General features: G+C 37.7%; 1 protein-coding gene across 1 annotated transcript in view; it reads left to right on the top strand.

Moving 5' to 3' along the window:
• Positions 1–16,990, top strand: part of CD302 (CD302 molecule) — a 97,708-nt gene extending 80,718 nt beyond the window's left edge. Inside the window, exon 6 of the mRNA XM_053698350.1 lies at positions 11,757–16,990. Within this exon, the coding sequence (XP_053554325.1) occupies positions 11,757–11,959 (203 nt within the window). The 3' untranslated portion in view covers positions 11,960–16,990. The remainder of the gene's footprint in view (positions 1–11,756) is intronic.
• The last annotated feature ends 8,628 nt before the right edge of the window (positions 16,991–25,618 follow it).

Genomic DNA, 25,618 nt, shown 5'->3' with positions numbered 1-25,618 from the left:
CTCGCCGCTTGGATCAGGAGTTCGCCGCTGGGATGAAGATTGAAGAGGCCGCCTGGATGAACACTAGTTTAGGGTCTGGGCAGTAAAAGAGCTAAATGCCCTTTTAAGGGCAATACCCATACAAATGCCCTTTTCAGGGCAATTGGTAGCTTAGGTTTTTTTAGAAATAGGTTTTTTATTTTGGGGGTTGGTTGGGTGGTGGGTTTTACTGTTCGGGGGGTCTTTGTGGGTTTTTTTTTACAGGTAGAAGAGCTGATATCTTTGGGGCAATGCTCCACAAAAGGCCCTTTTAAGGGCCATTGGTAGTTTTATTGTAGGCTAGGTTTTTTTTTTATTTTGGGTGGGCTTTTTTATTTTGATAGGGCTATTAGATTAGGTGTAAATTATTTTTAATTTTGGATAATTTCGTTTGTTATTTTCCTTATTTTAGTGTTTTTTGTAACTTAATGTTTTTTTGTTTTTGTATTTAGATACTTTGTAATTGTAGTAGTGTTAGGATTTTTTTTAATGTGTAGTTTAATTTAATTGGTAGTTAGTTTAATTTTAGTTTAATTATTATATTAGTTTAATAGTTAGTTTAAACTTAGTTTTTTTAATTTGACAGGTAAGTTTTAATTTAATTTAAAGAGAGACTGAACCCAAATTTTTTCTTTCGCGATTCAGATAGAGCATGCAATTTTAAGCAACTTTCTAATTTACTCCTATTATCAATTTTTCTTCTTTCTCTTGCTATCTTTATTTAAAAAAGAAGGCATCTAAGCTTTTTTTGGTTTCAGAACTCTGAACAGCACTTTTTTATTTTTGGAGGAATTTATCCACCAATCAGCAAGGACAACCCAGGTTGTTCACCAAAAATGGACCGGCATCTAAACTTACATTCTTGCATTTCAACTAAAGATACCAAGAGAATGAAGAAAATTTGATAATAGGAGTAAATTAGAAAGTTGCTTAAAATGTCATGCTCTATCTTAATCACGAAAGAAAAAAAGTGGGTTCAGTGTCCCTTTAAGCTAGGGAAATTTTAATATAAAGTTAGGTGGGGGCGTTAGGTTTAGGGGTAAATAGTTTAAATGAGTTTATTGTGATGTGGGGGGCTTTCGGTTTAGAGGTTAATAGTTTAGTTTAGTATATTTTGTTGTGGGGCTTTCGGTTTAGGGGTTAATAGGTTTATTATAGTGGCGGCGGTGTAGGGCTTAATAACTTTAGTATAGTGAGGGCGATGTTGGCGGACGGCAGATTAGGGGTTAATAATATTTAAATAGTGTGTGCGATGCGGGAGGGTGGCGGTTTAGGAGTTAATAACTTTAGTATAGTGGTGAGGATGTCAGGGAGCGGCTGAATAAGGGTTAATATTTTTTTAAAGTGGCAGCGATATCGGGAGTGGCAGATTAGGGGTTAATAAATGTATTATAGTGTTTGCGATGCGGGAGGGCCTCGGTTTAGGGGTTGATAGGTAGTTTATGGGTGTTAGTGTACTTTTTAACACATTAGTTATGAGTTTTATGTGCTTTGTAGCGTAAAACTCATAACTACTGACTTTAGATGGCGATACAGATCTTGTGGTTTTAGGCTGTAACACTCGCTTTTTAGCCTCACCGCAAAATTCGTAATACCGGCACTATGGGAATCCCATTAAAAAACTTAATTTTTTTAGGAGTGCGGGACTGACGTTGCGGTACAGGCTATAAGGCTTGCAGTACACCTATACCGACAAGACTTTTAATGGCTGCGTTAGGGAAAAAGATGCGTTATGGGCCACAACGCTGCTATTTGACTCATAACGCAAAACTCAAAATCTAGGTGTCTGAGCAGTAGGTTAGATTTGGTTATCAAACAAGAGAATAAGGGTGGCTCTATTGTGGTTCTTAATAGAACCCAATATATTAATGAAGCCCTGAGACAATTAAGGGATCCTATGAATTATGTAGTATTACATCAGGATCCGACTCCTAGATCCCAAACCTTTAGGATGATGCTCTGGAGTAGGGCTTTGTTGATAGGGATACTTTTATATACCAGTATGTTGAACACCTTGTCATTCCAAAGTGTCATCATCTTCTGAAGGTGCACAAGTCTTTGGTAATTGTACAAGGTAGAACCATTGTGAGTGGTATAGGGTCCATGTTGGAAAATCTTTCCCAGTGGCTTGATGATTTGTTACAGCCACTGGTAATGAACCTACCAAGTTACATTAAGAATAAAAAATGTGCTGAACCTCCTAGTTGGGGCGGAATGGATATCCAGTTTAATTGTTGATGTGATTGCTCAGTCAAATTCTCCATCAGAAGGGTCTTGAAGCTTTCCAGTACTTTTTGATTAAATTGATAGGTTTTAATGAACAATTTCAGAAGTTTGTCCTTAATGTGACTGAGTTCCTGTTGACAATTATTTCTGTTTGATGGTAAATTCTAACTGCAGAAATGTGGGACAGTAATAGGGGCCACATTTTGCCCTGTCATATGCCAACCTGTACATTTATTTGTGGGAGCTGTCCCACATTTATGCTGAACAGAATTCCTGTAGGCATCGAATCACTTTTTACCGGCGCTTCATGACTGATTTGCTGTTTATTTGCTCTTGGGGCGAGGATGAGGTTCTCGATTTTATGAATTGGATCAATACTAAGTTTACATACCAGTCCCATAAATATTTGATTATTTTTTTAGATTTTAACCTAATGGGGACCTTAAAAGGAGCTATCAACTCTGAGGTTTATAGGAAACCCATTTTAGGTAACAGTTTATTACATGCTAAAAGTTGCCACTCGAAACCTGTGTCCTATTCAGTGGCTAAGTGTAAATTTAATTAGGTTGAAAATAAATTGTTCTGATAAAAACTAATATAAGCATCATGCCAATCTCTTAGCTGTGCGGCTTAGAGAAAGAGTTATTCGCATCACGTAGTTCAGAGGGCCAGAAAGGAAATGTCAGCCATAGATAGACACTCTGTTTTGATAGATCATATAAAGTTAAAAGGTTCTTTTAGAGGTGTTACATTTGCAATATTCAAGCCTTTGTTCAGGCTTTGCTAAGAATAGGACCAGTAATCAGACCAGCTTCTCTGACATGAAACTTTAACCTAGTTTTGAGAATTTGTCAGGTTCAGTCTATGCCATGTGTTTCTGTCATGCCTTCAGGTTCGCCAGAAACACAAGTTATGAACCTGCTCTGAGGCGGCGGACAGAAATCAACCGATTGAATATGATCGGGTTGATTGACACCCCCTGCTAGCGGCCGATTGGCCGCGAATCTGCAGGGGGCGGTATTGCACCAACAGTTCACAAGAATGAAATGCATGAAAAAATGAAATGCATGAAAAATCAGATAAGGAGACTCTTAAGAAAGAGCAGACAATTCAGAAGCTCTTCTAGCAGAAGAAATAGCCAAAAGAAACAACACTTTCAATAAAAGTAGTTCAATGTCAAAAGCAGGAAGTTGGCAAAACACTTAACACCAGGTTAAGATTCCAAGAAGGAGGCTTAATAATTTAATATGAACCAAAGCCTGAACGAAACAATGAATATTAGGAAGACTAGCAATCTTTCTGTGAAACAAAACTAAAAGAGCAGAAATCTGTCCTTTCAAGGAACTGGCAGACAAACCTTTATTTAAACCATTCTGCAAAAACTGAAGGATCATAGAAATTCTAAAAGAATGCCAGAAAAAAACATGAATTAAACAAACCTTGTAATAAATTTTCCTAGACACAAGCTTACGAGCCGGAATAAGAGACTCAATTACAGAATCTGAGAAACCTTTATGCCTCAGAAATAAGCGTTCAATTTCCATGCCATCAAGTTTAGAGACTTTACATCCAGATGGAAGAAAGGACCTTGAGGCAGAAGGTGTGACCATAGAGGAAAAAGCCAAGGAGGGCAAATGGAGATCTGGACCAGAGCTCCATACCAAATCCTGTGTGGCCATGCTGGAGCAATCAGGATTACAAATGACTTATCTTGCTTTATCTTGGAAATCACTCTGGGAAGAATCAGAGGAAGAAACAGATAAGCTGGCTGAAATGACCAAGGAACCACTTGAGCATCCACTGCCACTGCTTGAGGATCCCTGGACCTTGCAAAGTATCTGGGGAGTTTGTTGTTCAAACGAGAGGCCATCAGGTCTATCTCTGGTAGACCCCAAAGAGCCACAATAAGATTGAACACATCCTGATGAGAAGACCATTCCCCTGGATGAAAAGACTGACGATTGAGAGTCTGCTTCCTAATTGTTCACTCCTGGGATGTGAACTGCAGAAATTAGGCAAAAATTGGATTCTGCCCAAGAGAGTATTTGAGATAATTCTCGCATAGCCAGGGAACATGATTGACATAAGCTACTGCTGTAACATTGGCTTACTGGAAACAGAGAAAAGACTCGCTTTTCAACAGAGGCCAAACTTGAAGGGTCCTGAGAATAGCACAGAGTTCTAGAACATTGATTGGAAGCCTCACCTCCCGAGGATCCCAAAACCCCTGTGAAGTCAGAGACCCCCAAACTGCTCCCCGACCTGAAAGACTTGCATCTGTGGTGATCACAGACCATGTAGGATGAGCAAAAAGAAGTCCCTTGAGTAATTAACTGATTCAGCCACCAAGTCAGAAACTGACTTTTACTGGAATCTAAGCATATCTTTTGAAATAGCTGAGAATAATCCCTGCACCACTGACGCAGCATACAAAGTTGGAGAGGAAAATGTGAAACTGAGCAAATGGAATTGCTTCTGAAGCTGCTATCATGAGACCTAGAACCTCCATACACTGAGCCACTGTAGGGAATGAAAGAGACTGGAGGTTCAGACAGGCTTAGACCAATTTCATCATTTTCTGTTCTGTGAGAGAAAGAGTCATAGACACTGAATCTATATGGAAACCAAGGAAAAAAATACTTGTCTGAGGATCAAAGAACTCTTTGATAAATTGATCTTCCAACCATGTTTTTGAAGACACAATAGCAGTTGTTTGGTGTAAGATTCTGCTAAAGGAAAAAACTGAGCCCAAACCAAGATATCGACCAGGTAAGAAAACACTGCAATACCCTCAGCTCTGATCACAGATAAAAGGGCACCCAAAACCTTGGTAAATATTCTTTGAGTTGTAGCTAAACTAAATGGAAGAGCAACAATCTGAAAATGCTTCTCCAGAAAAGCAAACCTCAGAAACTGGTGATGTTCTGGATGGATAGGAATATGAAGGTAAGCATCATTTAAATCTATTGTGGACATAAACTGACCTTGATGAACAAAAGGCAGAATAGTCTGAAAGATGGAACCCTGACAAACTTGTAAAGAGTCTTTAGATCTAAAACTGGTCTGAAAGTGCCTTTATTCTTTGAAACAATAAAGGATTTAAAAAAAATCCCATCCTCTGTTCCTGTAAAGGAACTGGTACAATCACTTCCATTCTTTCCAGATCTGAGACAGATTGAAGAAAAGCCTGAGCTTTTACAGGATTCCTTGGAACATTGGACAGAAAAAAAACCTTCCTCTAGGAGGCCTTGTCCTGAATCAAATCCGATATCCCTGAGAAACAATATTCTGAATCCATGGATCTGGGACAGATTAAAACCAAGCCACTTGAAAAAGCTTGAATCTGCCCCCTGCAAGAACACCTGTATTAGGGCCAGCATGTTCATGCAGATTTGGAGGCTGGGGCAGACTTCTCACCCTGTTTGCACTTGTTCCAACTGGCAATAGGCCTCCAGACTGAACCAGAGATACCTTACTTTAGAGAGGTCAGTTTTCTGTTCCTTGTTCTCATGAAAGGAACAAAACCAATTAGTAGCATTGAATTTTTTCTTAGACTTCTTGTCCTGAGGAAGAAAAGCTCCCAGTAATAGTAGATATAATACAATCTAGATTAGACCCAAATAATTTATTTCCTTGAAAAGAAAGAGATATCAACCTAGACTGAGACACCATGTCAGCATTCCGGACTTAAGCCACAAGGCCTTCCGCCAAGAATAGACAAAGACTTGCTCTTCACATTGATTTTCATAATATCAAATACAGCATCATAGATAAAATAATTTGCGCTTTGATGCAAACTCAACAGATTAGAAATAACAGGGTCAGTAGAAAACTGCTGAGCAAGACTGTCTTACCAATAAGTAGAAGCTGCACCTACATCATCAATAGATACAGCAGGTCTAAAAACATAACCAGTATGTAAAAAGGCCCTGCTTTGAAAAGATTCAAATTTTTTGTCTAATGGTTCTTTAAAAGAAGTGTACTGTCTTCCAAAGGAATAGTAGTACACTTGGCTAGAGAGGTATTTGCCCCATCTACCTTTGGAATGGATTTCCATAACTCTAGATTAGCAGCAAGTAAAGGATATAGCTTTTTAAACCTTGCAGAAGGATTAAGACACCCCTGGTTCAGACCATTCCTTAGCAATCAAATCAGAAACAGCAAGCATCAGTAACAGGAAAAATCTCAGGGAAATTAGAAACAGGTTTATATACTGAATTTAAACGATTACAAAGTTTAATATCAGATGGTTTAGGATTTTCAACCTCTAAAGTAAGCAAAACCTCGTTTTAAAGAGAATGAATATGTTCAACCTTAAATTGAAAAGAGGAATTATCAGGCTCAACATCAGATGAGGGTTCCTCACTCCCAGTATCAGGACACACATTACTAGTAGAAGGCAAAACTTGAATTTACCTTTTACGTTTATTTGAAGCAGAAGGGCACCTAGTGCCTTCGTAATTGCAGAAGTAATAACAATTTTTAAAGCTGGAGGTACTCCATCAGCATCTTCCTGTAATGAACAGACAGTAGGTGCATTATAACCCTGAGAAACATTGGAAACATTTGAACAATTCTAAATATGAACCACATAAATGAGCTGAATAAGGGACTTCAGTTTATTTACAATAAACACACTTGATATTAGTAGAAAGGTGTACAGGAGACTCAATTTCTAGGGTAACGTTAGGGACAGATTTTTACTGCTCCATAATAGCAAAAGCAATGCAAAAGTACCATATAAAAAGCACCCCCTTTAAGCAAGCTCTTGAGGAAAGGGAAACCTATACCCCCTCTTAAAACTAGCATGCAAATACAGAAAATACAGAAAAAAAGGGCGCGCTAAACTGACAAGCTTATTTCAGTGTCGAGAGCCTGCATGCGAAAACTAAAGCGTTCCAAAATGTAAGCGCACAAAAAAGCAAGGGGAGTGGTAAGAATCCATCACGGGGCCATATATATATAAAAACTTTTAAACATATAAAAGTATCCATAAATAAAGCTTATATTAGTGTCTATATATAGATGGTCTGGTGAAGGGGACAGTTGGCTCCCTGAAACGTCACTGCACAAAAATTTTTTTTGTTTGTTACAAGTCCAGAGTGTGCAGTCCTATAAATTTGAAGTGAATATCTATGTTCCTGACACCCCGTTACATTATATATAAGGTGAGAATGCAAATCCCCATGAACTTTATATATATATATATATATATATATATATATATATATATAATCAACTTTTAAACATATAAAAGTGCCCATAAATAAAGCTTATATGAGTGTCTATATATAGAATAAAATATATACTTATTCATAGACACTCATCCACTAACAAACCAGTAGTAGACACCCACACCAGTACTGAAACATAACAGCAGTGTTAATGGAGATAGGAGTATAACGTAGATCTGTAAAGGAAGGCAGAAGACGAGTCCCTGCGACCGAATATACAGAGGATATGTGAAGGATTTCCCATGAGGCAAAACCATTGTATCATAGAATAGACCATACTCCAAAACCATTTCTCTAACAAGCACTGTGCTCTGAGGGGAACCAGGCCTCAACATAGACTGAAGACCCCCTTCTCTGAAGAACACTGCACATATTCATTCTTTGACCACCTCTAACGGCAAAGTAAAGACTGAGGTATGTGTGAGTTTGGAGGGGTTTTATAGAGCTTTTGGGATTTGGAAATCTTTGCCTCATCCTAGTGGTAGAGAAGTAATTCTCATGAGTAAAGGATTGTGGATTCTCGCCACCTGTATGAAAGAAAACAAAATTTATGCTTACATAATAAACTGATTACTTTCATTATGGTGAAAGTCCACGAGACAAACCTTTTTTTGGCAGCAGTACTTCTCTTACCATGCTTTCTCTTTCCTTTATTTCTAATTTCTGTTGGCCATTTGTATGCCTGAGGGATTATGGGAAAGTAAAAGGGAAGATTAAAAGCTCTATTATGTTGTGTGGTTTTTGCCTCCTCCTAGTGGACTGGAGTTTGTTTGTTTTTTAAACTTTATTTATTCAACCAAAGAGGTATTTACATAAACCAAGGACATTGATAGGTCTCCTTACATACATAGAAAAGGTTTTACATCACTACCAATACAAGGCCTTGATGATATCGCTGTCCAATGAAAAGTTCATAATAGTCCTTCATTAGTATAATCCAAAAGTCATTGTTCATGCTTTTTACCCCTCATTTTCCATTTTCTATTCAATAATAACAATTAACAACATAAAGTAAAATCAAATAATAACATGCACCGGTAGAATGTGGTGCAAATCCTACTTACCCGGAGCGCCCCCAGGTCACAAGCCACCTGCTTGTCCCCTGAAGTAATGCAAGTGTGATAGAATTATGTTAGAAAATTGGGCGTTTTATGTTGCAGTGCCAGAGAAGCACCAGTTTCCTCTGAGATTCTCTTTTAATATAAACTCAAAATTGCCATATTAGTCAAGGTACCCTGTGAGTGTGTTTCATGTTCCGGAAGTAAAAACAAAACCTGTTGCGCTGATATGGATATCTGCTTTTTGGTCACCTTAGTCAGCCAGTATATTATCTTGCCCCAGAATCACTTTAACTTGGGACAGTCCCAGAATAAGTGAACCAAGTCAGGATTCCCCTGATTACATTTAATACAAACATCCCTTGCTCCAGCAACCCACTTGGCCCTGATGGGTGGGGTGATATATGCTTGTTGAAGGATTTTAGTATGTGTTTTTCTCAGGTTTGCGGATAATGTTGTGTCCCTCACCCTCGTGAAGCTATTTGTAAGTTTCTCACCATCAATCTCCATCCCTCTGCACCTAGACCACTTCACTGATATTTTTTGAATGGCTAAAGCATTGTGATGCTTGAGTATGAGATCATATGTAATTGCTAACTTAAATGAGCCCTGTTTGGCCAGTGAGCACAATGCAGTGATATAATTATTTTCTGTGTTTAGATGGCCTTCCATTTTTAATGTCATAACGTAATGTCGGCATTGAAGATACGCGAATCTATGTGTGTTTGGAAGTTGATAAGTATTTTGTAACTCCTGAAAAGGGTGAATGTCAAGGGTCAGTGGATTAAAAAGTTGTCTGATTTGAGTGAGGTTTTTCTCCTGCCACACTCAAAACACTTCCGTACTGTATCCAGGAAAAAAGGAGAGGTTACCCTGTATAGGAAGGAACCCACTGGTAGTAAACTGTATACCCCATAATTTACACAATTTGGCCCAGGCTCTCAGGGGATCTCTAAATAGTACATGATGCTTAATTCCTCGGGGCAAGGAATTCAACTTTGCGTGAGGCAAGAAAGCTAGGTGTAGTGGATATGTAAGACCTGTCTCTAGAGTAGGAATTGTAAACTGTCCATTTCCCACTAGCCAATCTAGTACAGTCTTAGTCAGTGTCGCCCAGTTGTACCATAGGACGTTTCGGTAGGCGCAATCCCCTCAATCAAATGGCATGGCCAAACCAATCCTGCTAATCCTTTGCTTTTTTCCTTTCCAGATAAAGTTGCCCAGAGCAGAGGGTATTGCCTTGGCATCTTTTTGTGATAGCAGTAAGGGAAGCATTTGTAATGGATAAAGTATCTTAGGCAAAGTTTATTGGGATCTATGTGGATTTGAATGCCTAAATATTTAAATGTACCCTCCGTCGTATGAAGGCCAGTACTGTTAAGGGTGTGATGCTTAGTGTTTTTAAGCCATGTGGCTTCAGATTTGTCTTTATTGATTTTGTATCCAGAAAAAGATCCTAATGTGTCAATAATGTCTAGGAGTTTAGGTACATTGGACATTGGGTCTTCTATGAATAGCAAAAGGTCGTCAGCATATAGTGACAAATGTTGTCTGCAGCCTTTAATATCAATTCCGTTGCTATGTTGCCTAATATAACAAGCTAATGGTTCTATGGCCAGATCAAAGAGGAGTGGGGATAGGGGGCAGCCTTGCCGGGTCCCTCTATGTAGAGTGAAGGATGTGGACAAGCCACCATTTATAATTATTGATGCTGTAGGGGCTGAATATAGTTTCTGGATAAGATTAAAAAAGTGCCAGTGATTCCGAAATGGGTCATGGATGTGTATAGATGGTCCCACTCTATCCTATCATAGGCCTTTTCGGCGTCCAACGCCAAAAGACATGCATCTTGTAGATCTGATTGTTTGCCGGAATGGGTTGTGTACCAATAATATGAAGATATAGCTAGAGTTTTTCTTATATTTACCACGGATGAACGTCCCATGATAAATCCGGTCTGATCAGGGTGGACCAGCAAAGGGAGGACCCGTGCTAATCTATCTGCCAATATTTTAGTCAGTAACTTGTAGTAGCTGTTAAGCAGCGATATTGGTCTGTACGAGGAGGTACGTATGGGGTTTCTGTCCGGCTTGGGTAGGATACAGATATTAGCCTCCGTAAACCGTACATTAGGCTGAGACCTGTTCGTTAAGTAGTTTGACTAACTGCTAATATGGGGCCAACTTCCTCCCCTAGGAGTTTATAGTATTCTGCCGGCAGCCCATCTGGGCCTGCTGCCTTTCCCAGTTTAAGATGTTTAATCGCTCTAGATATTCCCTGAGTATTTATTGGGGCATTCAGTTTTTTTCTCTGGTCATCTGTCATAGCAGGAACCACAACATCCCCCCAGAACTTGTCTTTCTTCTCTGTGTCTATATATTGCTGGGAATATAGTGACTGATAATATGTGACAAATTCATCCATAATCTCTTTCGTCTGTGTGATCATGCCTTACTGTGTCTGTAATGATGTTATATATCTCCTAGGATCCCTAGCCCTAACTAGGTTAGCTAGCAATTTGCCTGCTTTGTTTCCATGCCTGTAAAAGTGTCCTTGTCTATGAATATTGTATTTGTAGTCTTGCTGGGCTAAAAAAGTGTCTAGTTGTTTTTAGGTCATAGTAAGTTTGTCTTGTTAATCGAGAGGGAGCGGAGAGATATCTATTATAATCTTCTGTTAATTGGGACAAAAATTGTCCATCTATTTTTTTGGACAATTTGTTATAATGGGCCGTAAAGGATGTGATATGTCATCTCATAACTGCCTTAGAGGCGTGTCAGAACAGATCCTTATCTTCCAAATGCTGTTCATTGTCAGTCGTGTATTGTGTCCAAGCTTGTGTAAGGCATTTTTTTAACTCTACGTTATTGTATAAATAGGATGGAAATCTCCAGGACTTGGTTGTCTGACCCTTAGCTATAGGTTGAAGCCTCAAGTGTAGTGGACTGGAGTTTAATCCCACATGTGATGGCTCTTGGACTCTCATCATCATGAAAGAAATATATTTATCAGGTAAACATCAATTTTTTTTTTAATGTAAGCATTGGTAAGACAGGTTGTAGTATTTCTTATTTTATATGCCATATTAATTTAGTCATAAAAACAGAACAATTATGACAACATTTTAAAAAATATTATTTAGATGGTGTTTACAAATTTAAAAAATTGCATCATTTTGAATAGACAATGGATTATTACAATTTATATTCTTGTTTTGCAGGTCAAAAAGCTTTATTAATTACTTTGATCATCACTGTTGCCCTCCTCGTAGGAATAGTTTCAACGGTATTATTGGTACTGTACAAAGGAAAACCTCTCTCTTCTGGATTTATGTCTAGAAATCAGCATGTGGTGTCACAAGTTCTTCCTTACAGTGATGAGACTATTTTAGTGGACTCGATGGAAAAGGAGGACTCTGCATGAAGGATACTATTCTATGCCGGCTTAAAAACTAGTACCTGTAAAAATGTATACAGCTATTCTATTTTACAGTGGTGAAAATATGTATTGTTACCCATGTCAGGTTATCATTAGAGATCCACAAATACAGGTTAAAAGAACATTAATGGTGATCCTCATTGACACCTTAAAGATCCAGAATTTCAGTATATCCATATCTTATGCACAGATGACTTCATCAAAATGTGCTCAGACATGGATATGTCTACTGAGGTTCTGGAGGTTGGAGCCATGAATCATTGCTTAAAAATATCAACATATTCATAGACCTTGGTTATCAGGAGGTGCATCAGACTTTAGTAAGAATAGTATGCATAGCAGTGATCTACATTCATAAATAACCTATTCAGGCTCTCCTGTCTCACCAATTAATATGTTATATAGAGGGCATTAGCTAAAAAAGGAAGACATGATTGACCGTTTGTGAATAGAATTCATAAAACAACATTAACCAATGAGAATGGAGATGCTTTTATTAAAATTGAGTCATATCGCTGCATATCCTGTTGCATATTTCCATAGTAGTCATCTGTCTATTTGAAAAAAAAAATGTAAAATTAAATAAAAGTAACTTCTCAACTAATTACTTAGTGATTGTTCTGGAATGTTTTGTTTTTATACATATTGCATTTAAAGGGACCTAATACTCAGTTTATAATTTGTTCTATTTAAGAGACTCAAAAATTGTATTATAGTGCTAGTTTTTTTGTTTTCTTTTAAATGTATCTTCCTGTACTAAATAAGCCAACTTTTTTCTGTTATTTGTCTCTATTAGCCAGAGAACACAACCATGCACTTCCTATTAGTTTCACTTTAAATGTAAACATCTTTTACTTAACCCCTTAATGACAACAGTACTTTTCAATTTTCTGTCCGTTTGGGACAAAGGCTATTTTTACATTTTTGCGGTGTTTGTGTTTAGCTGTAATTTTCCTCTTTCTCATTTACTGTACCCACACATATTATATACTGTTTTTCTCGCCATTAAATGGACTTTCTAAAGATACCATTATTTATATCATATCTTATAATTTACTATAAAAAAAATATAAAATATGAGGAAAAAATGAAAAAAAAAAAAACACTTTTTATAACTTTTAGTCCCAAAATCTGTTACACATCTACAACCACCAAAAAACACCCATGCTAAATAGTTTCTAAATGTTGTCCTGAGTTTAGAAATACCCAATGTTTTTTTTTGCAAGTTATATGGCAATAAATACAAGTAACACTTTGCTATTTCCAAACCACTTTTTTTCAAAATTAGCGCTAGTTACATTGGGACACTGATATCTTTCAGGAATCCCTGAATATCCCTTGACATGTGTATATTTTTTTTTAGAAGACATCCCAAAGTATTGATCTAGGCCCATTTTGGTATATTTCATGCCACCATTTCACCGCCAAATGCGATCAAATACAAAAAATTGTTCACTTTTTCACAAATTTTTTCACAAACTTTCGGTTTCTCAATGAAATTATTTACAAACAGCTTGTGCAATTATGGCATAAATGGTTGTAAATGCTTCTCTGGGATCCCCTTTGTTCAGAAATAGTAGACATATATGGCTTTGGCGTTGCTTTTTGGTAATTAGAAGGCCGCTAAATGCCACTGCGGCACATACGTGTATTATGCCCAGCAGTGAAGGTTTTAATTAGGGAGCTTTTTGGGGTAATTTTAGCTTTAGTGTAGTGTAGTAAACAACCCAAAATATTGATATAGGCCCATTTTGGTCTATTTCATGCCACCATTTCACCGCCAAATATGGTCAAATAAAAAAAAACTTAAAATTTTTCACAATTTTAGGTTTCTTACTAAAATCATTTACAAACACCTTGTGCAATTATGGCACAAATGGTTGTACATGCTTCTCTGGGATCCCCTTTGTTCAGAAATAGCAGACATATATGGCTTTGGCGTTGCTTTTTGGTAATTAGAAGGCCTCTAAATGCCGCTGCGCACCACACGTGTATTATGCCCAGCATTGCAGGGGTTAATTAGGGAGCTTGTAGGGAACTTGTAGGGTTAATTTTAGCTTTAGTGTAGTGTAGTAGACAACCCAAAGTATTGATCTAGGCCCATTTTGGTATATTTCATGCCACCATTTCACTGCCAAATGCGATCAAATAAAAAAAAATTGTTTCCTTTTTCACAAACTTTAGGTTTTTCACTGAAATTATTTACAAACAGCTTGTGCAATTATGGCACAAATGGTTGTAAATGCTTCTCTGGGATCCCCTTTGTTCAGAAATAGCAGACTTATATGGCTTTGGCGTTGCTTTTTGATAATTAGAAGGCCGCTAAATGCCACTGCGCATCACACGTGTATTATGGCTAGCAGTAAAGGGGTTAATTAGGTAGCTTGTAGGGAGCTTACAGGGTTAATTTTAGCTTTAGTGTAGAGATCAGCCTCCCACCTGAAACATCAGACCCCCTGATCCCTCCCAAACAGCTCTCTTCCTTCCCCCACCCCACAATTGTCCCCGCCATCTTAAGTACTGGCAGAAAGTCTGCCAGTACTAAAAAAAAAGGTATATTTGGTTTGTTTGTTTTTTAGCATATTTACATATGCTGCTGTGTAGAATCCCCCCTTAGCCCCCAACCTCACGGATCCCCCATCAAACAGTTCTCTAACCCTACCCCTCTAGCTTAATGGGCGCCATCTTGGATACTGGCAGCTGTCTGCCAGTACCCAGTTTATTAAAAAAAATAATTTGAATATTTGTTTTCCCTTTTCTGTAGTGTAGCTTCCCCCTCCCCTCTCTCAGAACTCTTCTATTGTTTAGAAATAAAAATTACCCCAATTTTCCCCCAATTTTTTATTTTTCTGTAGTGTAGCGGTTCCCACCCGCTCCCGCCCGTGCACGCGCCCGCCGCCCCCGTGCATGCGTGTCTGTGCGCGCCCCCTGACAAATTCCTCCTCTGATCCGGCCTCCGATCCCGCCCCCCCTCCACATCACAGGCCGCCCACCCGCCTCCCTCCTTTGCTGCCACCCACCAACGATGCTCCGGTGCAGAGAGGGCCACAGAGTGGCTCTCTCTGCATCGGAGGCTTGTAAAGGGGTATTGTAGGATGCCTCCATATCGAGGCATCACTGCAATACCCTCAGAGCTGCTGGAAGCGATCTTAATCGCTTCCAGCACTCTGTTAGACCACAGACGTACCAGGTACGTCTATTGTCATTAACTGCTTGTTAATGCATGACGTACCTGGTACGTCAGTTGTCATTAAGGGGTTAAAGGGACATTAAAGCCTCAGTTAAACGTTCCTGGCTTAGCTAGAACATGAGATTGTAAACAATTTTCCAATTTACTTCTGTTGACAAATTTGCTTTATTAGGAGCTCAACAATGTATAACACATCTACAAAGAATGTTTGTAGAGTTCTTAAGAAACTCAAAGCCTACCTAGATTTACTCTTTAAAAAAGGATACCAATAGAACAAAGCAAATTTGGTAACAGAAATAAACTGGAAAGCTGTTTAAAATGTCCGGCTCTATCTGAAATATAAAAGTTTAATTTGAAAACTTTTCTTTAATGAGTCAGATAACATGCAATTTAAAATGACTTTCCAATATAATTCTAGTATGTAATTTGCTTACTTCTCTTGGTAGAAATGCACTGCTAGGAGCAAGCTATTGATTGGTGGCTATACATAAATGCTATTTGCTCACACAGGGCAAGATTACGCGGTATGGGTTTTCGCAATCAATTTCCATTGCACAGGTATGATAAGTCTTGAGAAATCGCGATTGCGCGCACACATTCGCCTTTAATGCAACAATCCTCTCCGCGCTCGAAGAGCTGTAGTTAACAGTTTTCCGAGGCAAAAAGTTTCACGAAAAACTTCAAAAATACATTAAAAAGTACAGATACACTCATATTTTAAAAATTAAATTAAAAAAATATTGCACACAAAAGTTATAAGAGCTAAAAGACAGAAGATCTTGAGTTTTAGAAAAAAAAATGCAGACGCAGGGATTTTATATTGACATACATACACATACATAGAGAAACATGGATTTATATGTATAGAGATATGTTTAACTCCTGAGATAATGAAAATATTTCACATTACAATCTTATGCACATTAAATAATATCTCAGAGGGATCTTCAAAGAGATCATCGCATATAGATCTCGAGATATCTAGATATATATAATCATATACATATCTTGCTATAGATAAACTGTATAAGTCCAAAAATCATCACCTATATAGTGAAATATTTATTTTAGAACATATTCCTTTTTCGAAAACACTCTCACAATATGAAATATTCGCATTTTCATGTACACTTTTCCAGGAGAAAACGTCATACATATCTTGCTATAGATAGATATATCAGTCCAAAAATCATCACATATATAGTGAAATATTTATTTATAAATAAATAGAACATATTCCGTTACAAAAACATTCTCACAATGTGAAATATTCGCATTTTCATGTACACTTTTTGAGGAGAAAATGTCATGGGGTTTGCGCAACAGATTAGGATTTTAGTGTTTATTTTTTCTATTTGTCTACTCCATTGACTGCTATGGGGGAATACGTGAATAAGTTATTTTGAAACTTGTAATAGCTGCACAACTCCAGATGCAAAAAAGCCATAACGCGCGTAGTGTTTTCACAACTGATTTGCCGCACCACATGTAATCTTGCCCACAGTGTGTCCAGCTAGCTCCCAAAAGTGCGTTGCTGCTCATTTAACAAAGGATACCAAGAGAGACATTTTAATAATTGAATTAAATTGGAAAGTTGTTAAAACTTACATGCTGTATCTAAATTGTGAAATAAACATTTTGGGTTTCATGTCCCTTTAACTTTTAATATTGCAAAAAAAAAAAAAATGTTTTCTTTCTGCTCTTTCATATACATGATTTAAACATTTTGAGTAATATGTCTGAGAGAAACTAAAGGTTGTTACATCTTATTGTATTAAAACAAAGTGAAATTACAGTGGAAATTAAAGTCTATTTTCTATTACAAATCATGGCCATGTGTTCTTTTCACTTTTATAAAGGCAGTTTATACTGAATACAAAGATAAATAAATAAAAAAAAACATATAGAGGGGGGCGGCGCAAGCAGCCCAACATGGTGGACGTGCAAGGGTGAGCTCTTCTGTAATCAAGGTTGGATACCGCTCTCAATGGGAGACTCACAGCATCACACGGCACTCTTGATCACTGGGGAACCTCCGCGATCCTAGTGACCCATCTGGATAGGAAAAAAACAATGAGGCACTGACGACGGAAGCGGCATTAGCTGCGCCATTGCGGCCTCACCCTACAAACACCAGCAGGCCGTATAGTGCGGCACTCTGGCCCCATCAAAACAGAACAGGTCTGTAAATAACACAAGCCCCTACGAAAAGAGACACTGACCTGCATGGGGTCGCTAAACACATATCCCGCAAACAGTGCGCACCATAGAATTTAAGCATAGCGCTGATCCGGCCCTTGACTCATTGCAAGAGTAACGCATCATACAAGGGGTCTTAGCACACAATCCAGATCATTCTATCAATGGGACCAGCAGTATTTATTTCCCTAACACTACATCCCGATTAACCATTAAATGAAAGGGGATTTAAGAAAATATGCCCTAATACTATCTCACTCCTAGGCCCATTATTTTGTTACAGTGGCCTATACAGTACGCAACACAGCCTATTAGAAGTGATTGTAACCCACTACCCTTTCTTTAGCATTGTCATATTAGAAACATACCTGCTTACAATCTCCTCCATAAAAACTCCCAGGACTCTTAAAGGCTCTAAACATCCTAAAGGAACACAAAACTCTAATTTGGTGAAAGAATTTTTCAAACCAACCGACGCCACTCCGAGTCTTATGGCGGACACTCAGGACAATGCAAGCGATTCAGAAGACCACTAACTAAAGCAGACTTTAACTCCTTGCCCACAAAAGAGGACTTCGCAACCCTGCTGTTGCAGGTCAGCCAATTGATAAAAGACGGGGTGAAAGAGATCAAAAAGATCTGAATGAACTTGGGGACAGTGTGGCCTACCTAGAAGAAGGGTCTGGACAAACACTACCCCTACCAAATACCCTCACATACATACAAAAACTACAAAATGTGATTCACAATTTCATCTGGAAGAGAAGACCGTCACGGGTTAATAAATCATCTATGTATGCCCATAAAGACATGGGGGGGTTAGGAGTTCCTAATATATTATTATATAAACAGGCCATTTCACTACAAAGAATTCTAGAATGGAGCAGAAATAATAAGGCCGAACCAAAACATTGGATACAGTTAGAACACAATATTTCAGACATACCACAGTTAGGGAGGGGCATGTTGGTTGCCCAAAGTTCTATCTAAAACTCAGACTAATTTCACTTCCACAGCAATGAATTCTATCTCAGATTTGAAGTTCATTCGCGATAGCTGTAGGGGCATTTCCAGTGCCCACTCCCCATTGACACCAATTTTAGCCAATCCCGAATTTTCAGAGGGCCAGGGACATAATACAGGAGGTGACAATAGCTTAAATGGGTATGTTCCTGCACTAATAACCAAATTAGGGAAAATGTTACCTAGAGCTGAATTAAAAGCAGTAGGAAATGGGTTTTTTGACCAGTGGATACGGTACCATCAAGCTAGTCATTATATCTCGACACACAGAAACAGGAAAAATTTAATGAGGCCACCGACGCCCTTTGAACAAATGTGTATCTCTAGCCTACCACAAAAAGGGATTATTTCCATTATATATAAACTACTACTCACGGCTACATCACCTAATCCGCATAACTATGTGAAAGATTGGGAGAGGGAATTGCTGGGGACTCGGGACCCAAAAAATAGGAAAGACATTTTTAGTAGTATAGCTCACTCTACACATACAACATATGCACTAGAAACAAATTACAAAATACTGTTTCGCTGGTACCTAACACCAAACAGAATGAAATACCTTTTCCCTTCAGCTAATGAAACATGTTGGAGATGCAAGCAGGAGGTGGGTAATATGGGGCACATCTGGTGGTCTTGCACAACAATAAACGTATACTGGAAGGAGATATTAGAAGAAATAAAAAACGCCTTATCATGTAATGTATCTCTCTCCCCACAAGTCTGTTTATTTAATATGTTAAATGAGGTCAAATGTAACATAAGGCGGAATATCGGGCATATCATGCTAAACTCAGCTAAACATCTTATAGCAGCTGCGTGGAGATCTGATAGGGTCCCCACGATAGATACGTGGAAAGAGAAGGTGAAAGGAGCTCTGATGCTGGAGAGATATTATTATTTCAAAACTAACAGGTTAACAATGTATAACGATATGCTGTTTTATTGGGAATCTTATACTGGGCATGGTTAATGGGGTGAAGGCTGAAAGATGAGAGTAACAAATATCATATTCGTCATGCTGGTTTATACAAATAAATCACTCCTATTGCATTTTAATTATTATACTCATTAAGGGTAATAGAAATTGCACTTTGCAGTAAGCTGTTGTTGTTATTGTTAAATTGTTATTGTTATATTCATTATTTTTAATGTGGTTATTGTGGTTATTGTTTTCTTAAGTTATTTTTATTTACTGAAGTATTTCGTATAACGGGACATTTGGAGTCATAATACATCCAAGTAGGAAAGTAATAGTTGTAAATCCAGAATGCAGACATGCAAGACAGACATGTTTATGGTTTTGAACATATGAATGGATAAGAAATCAATATGTCAGATATTGTGTAACCATGTGGATTTTGTATTATGTACTTTATGAAAATTTCAATAAAGAAATAATAAAAAATAAAAAAAAAGAAGAAGGGTCTGGACACATTAATACAGAATTCAAAACCATGTCGATGCAGCTACACCAACAACATACCACTATTGAAAACTTGCAGTCCCACATAGAAGACCTTGTCAACAGAGGGAGAAGACATAACCTCTGTATCAGAGGTATACCTGAACACATTCAGTCACAACAATTGAATGCTTATCTTCAGAGAATGTTCCAGCATCTTATGGATTCTAAAATAGCACTTAATATGCCCCATGGACAGAGCACATATAGCTCTCAAACCTCCACCTAAAGACTCTGACCCGTCCAGGGATGTCATCTTGAAGTTCCAAATATACAAGGATAATGAATTGAACATTAATTTTGAAGGGGCACGCTTACAGATTTATGCAGAGCTTAGCCTTTTCACACTTGCTAAGAGTAGAGACTCCAGGTACCTTACCCAGCATCTACAAGCACTTCAGATACCATACAGATGGTATTTCCCATTCTGTCTGAAAGTTGTTAGAGGATCACAAACATTCACATACAGATCACTGGAAGATCCTGAGATTTTTTGTAGAAACCTCAACATCACATTAACCTAAGCTGAGCGAAAACTCTGGGATGGATGGACTTTGTGCTGCACCATCATCCAAACCTCAAAGGCAGGGTTGGACCAAAGTTAACAACAGAAAAAGTATCAGAAACAACACTGACCTGAAGCCCAAGGAAAGCTGTCAATAGCTAACTCTACTTTGCCATCGTTGGGATGTGCCATCTGTGTCTTATTATAAATACTAACTCTTTTTCACCCTATAGAATGTTAAGGACTGCACGTCCTACTTTGCCTTAGGCATATCATAGATATCTCGTTTGTTATAATAAAAGTTTCATATGATCTCGTGTTTCTTAATTTCCATAGTTAATAGATCTGATATTTTATCCCTGTTCAGAAAGTTGTAGTAAAGATACCCTGTTTACAGAGACAGACTTCTCAGTAAGAAACTGTCTAGCCCCAACCTCAATATGGAGTCCTTGGACTCAACATCTGACCCTGTTATAACATGGAATATTAAAAGTAAGCCCTTCTTAGGTCCTAATCAATTACAATCCAAAATATATTTTCCTGGATCCATACAGACAGTAATAACTACTTCCAAAGAAATAGTGTCGTTATAGACATTGTAACATGTTTTACCCCAACGTAGCCACAAACCTTTCTCACAGTTACTACACAAAGGAGTCAGTTTATGATTCCCATGTGCCTTAATTAATGTTCATAACACTATCCACCTTGAACCTAGCTTAGTTGACAGAGCTACCTAACCCCCCCCCCATTGTACTAGAGGCTCTAGTTGTTACAGTATAGTTTTTTTGTTTGTTGACAACATAAAGTTATGTTATCATTTATGTTTATTGATCTCTTATATAAGATGTTTTTCTTTCCTAACAGCTTACTTATTCATATTCTGCAGGAAACCGGTCAAACAACCCTCCTTATTCCCTCTCCCTTCTATACTCCACCTTTGCTTCTCTACTTCCTACTATACAGCACCGCTGCAAACTATGAGCACCCCAGCAAAGGACCAGACAGATGAGCGGGGGGCATTATATTTATGCACTAAACTCATTTTTGCTGTGCACAGGCTCCCACATGCTCCTCCAACACCTACCCCTTAGGTTTCTTTAACCACAGTGAATCTAAAAAGAATGGAGTGGGTATTTTATTTCATAGACTATTGCTTTTTCAACTTACCTCTAAACATTAAGATGATGAAGGGAGACTATTAATTCTCCTTGGCCTTCTATATACCCAACCAATTACCCTAGTTAATCTTAATGCTCCGAACAAAAATCAAGCAAAATTTTCCAGGAAAACACTTGATTTTGTCAAGGAGTGTCATTACCATAGCCATAGACTTTAATGTAGCCTTGTCCCCCATATGAGATTGTTCCCACGGACGTAGCAGTGTACCCTCATTGACCCTCTAGAAATAGGGAATATACTTTTTCCCCCGCCCAAAACAAACCTATTCCACAATTGACTATTTCTTCCTAGATCAGCTTAGTTTACACCTAGCGGTCTCCGCGGGTATCTCACCAACTCCTTGGACCGATTACTCCATGCTTACTTTAGAGCTTACCTGGCCCTCTACTCCGTTATCTCAAGATTGTTGGAGACTAGATGAATCCCTCCTTAAAAACCCTGTGTTAACAGACCAGATCTCGAGATCACTGGTAGAATATTTCACACTCAATCAGAGTGAGTCCATTAACCCCAGTATTCCTTTGGGACGCACATAAGGCAGTCATAAGAGGAGAATTTCTTAAACATAAAGCACTCTTAGTAAAGTCTAAAAGATTAGAGTATAATGCCCTACTTACTACACTACATAGCATAGAAGCTAAATATGTCTCAGCTCCTCCAAATCCCAGGTTACTTAAAGAGCTAACGAAAGCTAGATCAGATCTAAATGCTTTTCTCCATAAAGAAGCACAGAGACGTGCTTTCTTTCTCAATTTTTTTTACTTTAGTGAAGGGAATAAATCAGGCACTTCTATTAGCTAGAGCTCTACGTCCATAGTATTTCTACTCCTGAACATCCTAATATACAAGACAGCAAAGGGATTGCCTCATTATTTAGAGACTACTACCAGAAACTATATAACCTCCATCCCATAGCAGACTCTCATGACATCCATAAAATGGACACATACATAAAAGAAGCAGACTTATCCACCCTATTACAGGAAGACTCTGCACACTTGGAAACCCCTATTGATGTTTCGGAAGTACTACATGCAATTGATTCCCAAACCAGAAAATCCCAGGGCCAGATGGCTTCTCTAATATGTATTACAAAACAACTAACTAACTAAGCTCTTCCAATCGGTAGATAACAATCGCTCCTTTTCCCGAGACATGCTCTCTGCATATATTACTCCTAAAAAGAAGAAGGGAAGAAAAACTTTCGCTCTGTAGTATAAAACAGACTTTTATTTCATTCTTTAAAAATGTGACAGCAAGCCACCCATAAAATTAGGAAAGGAAAGTGCAGCACATCGGCTTATGCATTTTGGCGAACTGCCGTAGTCATAGCCTGGTGTGTGTGTGTGTCATTCCATTAGATTATAACCCTTTAAAATCATGATAATTGGTTATAGGAAAGCGCTAACCCCCCCCCCCTACATCTGTGTGGCAAGTTAATGGATGGACAATACTTAACATATTCAAAATTTCATAGAAATATGCAAGAGGCTATACATACATTGAAGTAAGGAACAATTTATCATGTAACAATATTATTATTATTGACCCTTCAAAAACATGCAGAAACTGTACTAATCATAGATATATTGGATATGTGCAAAAATATGTAAGATATTTGACATTCCATCATGCTAAAAAATTCGTATTTTTCTTAGCCTTTTTCTGCAACGTACAGACAGCTTGATGCTGATGACTTTGAACTAAAGATATCATTTGTATACTAACAGACTGTATAATACATAATAAACCCAGGAAGATTATATCTTTTTAATACCTCCACTGTTTTGTAGTATATACCTAATTGAATGAAGTACTAATCTCGTTAGTTACAATAATATAATTGCCGCATAATATACAATGCCATGCTACAAGTGCACACGTTATACTACTATCCCCATATTAAAAGGAGTTAAAGGACTATTGCTTAGATAAACGAGAATGTATGGTTCTCATTTCTTGATATTCATACATTAATAAACAGCTCTATTTAGTTGCATTATTTCTGTCTATGGGTGTCAATAGACTAGCTCCCAAGTTTATGTGTGAACCACAATGTATGTGGCACTGGTCTTAATTGTGAGATTTTACATTTTACATACCCTGTCATTAATAATCCCATAAAAAAGAGGGGTAATATTAGTTACTATATTATAAGAGATGTAAAGAATCTATTTAAATGAAACATAATATTTCTCTCTGATATTACTCAAACTTATGAGTTTAGTTACTCCCAATAGTTAATTAAATCATATCTCAAATTTAAACCCTCTGGGTATCTAGTTCTCAGTTTGAACTTTCAAAAAAATCTCTCTTTTGGCCAAAAGCGTATCTATGTCTCTACCCCTTTTAGGTACTTTAACCTGTTCAATAGCCCACCACTTGAGAGTATGAATTTTTCCATTGTGATTTTCTACAAAGTTGCGTACTAGAGGGGTGGAAGATTTGCCCCGTATTATGGTAGAGATGTGTTCACGGATACGTGACTTTATGTCCCTTGAAGTGAGTCCAATGTATTGAACCCCACAAGTCTGATATTTCAAAATATATATATAACCTGAGAAGACATGCAATTCATGCATGTTCCAATCTGTTAATTCTTCTACTGTTATATGTGATGTGAAAGTCTTGGTTTTCTCTAAGTACTCACAAGGATGATATTTTCTGTGACCACAGCTATACATTCCTCTGCTACTCATCCATGTATTAGTACTAGTTTGGTCTGATTTTAATTGTGTGGGAGATAGTAATGACCCCAAATGTGGGGCACTTTCTTGAGCTACACCTTATACCTTTTTTGACCAAATCTGTTAATGTATCATCCAAAGTGTTTTTGGACTATAGCAGCAATCTGAGGGAACTGGGAACTATAGTATAGTTTACACCTTTGAATACTTTGTTCTGTTCTGATTTACCCTGTAAAAGAGACCTCCTGTGTCTACCTTCTACCTGTTTTTTCACTTTACCTATTGTTTTTCGTGGGTAACCTCTTTCTCTCAGTCTATACTCCAGTTTTGTATCTTCCTGGCAATAGTCTTTCTGTTCTGAGCAATTTCTTTTTAAGCGGGTAAATTCACACTTTGCCACTGCGGCCGCAGTGTGCTTAGGGTAACAGGTCTTTCCGCTGATGGGTTTCCTATACACCTTGGTTAGGATCTTACCCTCTCTGGAACCAATTAATGTGAGGTCTAGATAGTTAATCTGTGTAGGGTGATATTCATGTGTGAAGCTGAGACCAATGTTATTGGAATTCAAAATATCCCCAAAAGCTCCAATATTTGATTGATGACCCCTCCATATGAACAGCAGGTCATCAATGTACCTCCCGTACATACAGATGTCCTCTCTAAACGGGTTTCTATCTCCAAAGATGTGGAAGAATTCCCACCAAACTAAAAATAAGTTGGCATATGATGGGGGAAATTTTGCCCCCATCGCCGTTCCACATTTCTGGAGATAGAACACCTCCTGGAATTGGAACAAATTGTGTATTAGTAAGAATTTAATGATTCTAAGTACAAAATCTTGGAACTCTCAAGAGTAATCCGAATAATTCCTAAGAAAAAATGTAATAGACTACAAACCAACTTAGAGGTATGGCCTCTAAAAAAAGTACATATGTGTAGCAGTCAAATTCCCTTTATTAAAGGTATCGACAGAGTATTGAGTGGCGGATAAACTAGGTTATTAAAATATAACTTTTATTGGGACTTATTAAAAAATGGTAAGACATAACATTTAAAAATACAGAAACTTAAATCAATTTTATTGGGGACAGTGATAAGAATACCACTGGAGGTGAAATTATATATGGTCAAAGATATTAATGTGTCTAATTAGTAGCTCTAGGTGCTCCAACTACTATGTACATATATGTATGAGTGGTATTACCACTAGAGATGGAATTCTATTAGGTCAAAGATATTAATATATCTAGATAGTAACCCCAGTTAATTAATATAGATCTATATATTAATAGTGATACACAGACAATCACAAAATACTAGATATACTTCTTATGTAATAAATAGATATGCACATTGTGTGGTGTTCACAAGTTGAAGTGGTTATGGTATATTG

Source organism: Bombina bombina, chromosome 1 (assembly GCF_027579735.1).
Source record: "Bombina bombina isolate aBomBom1 chromosome 1, aBomBom1.pri, whole genome shotgun sequence".
Taxonomy (NCBI): Eukaryota; Metazoa; Chordata; class Amphibia; order Anura; family Bombinatoridae; genus Bombina; species Bombina bombina.
This window is presented reverse-complemented; position numbering and strand designations above follow the sequence as displayed.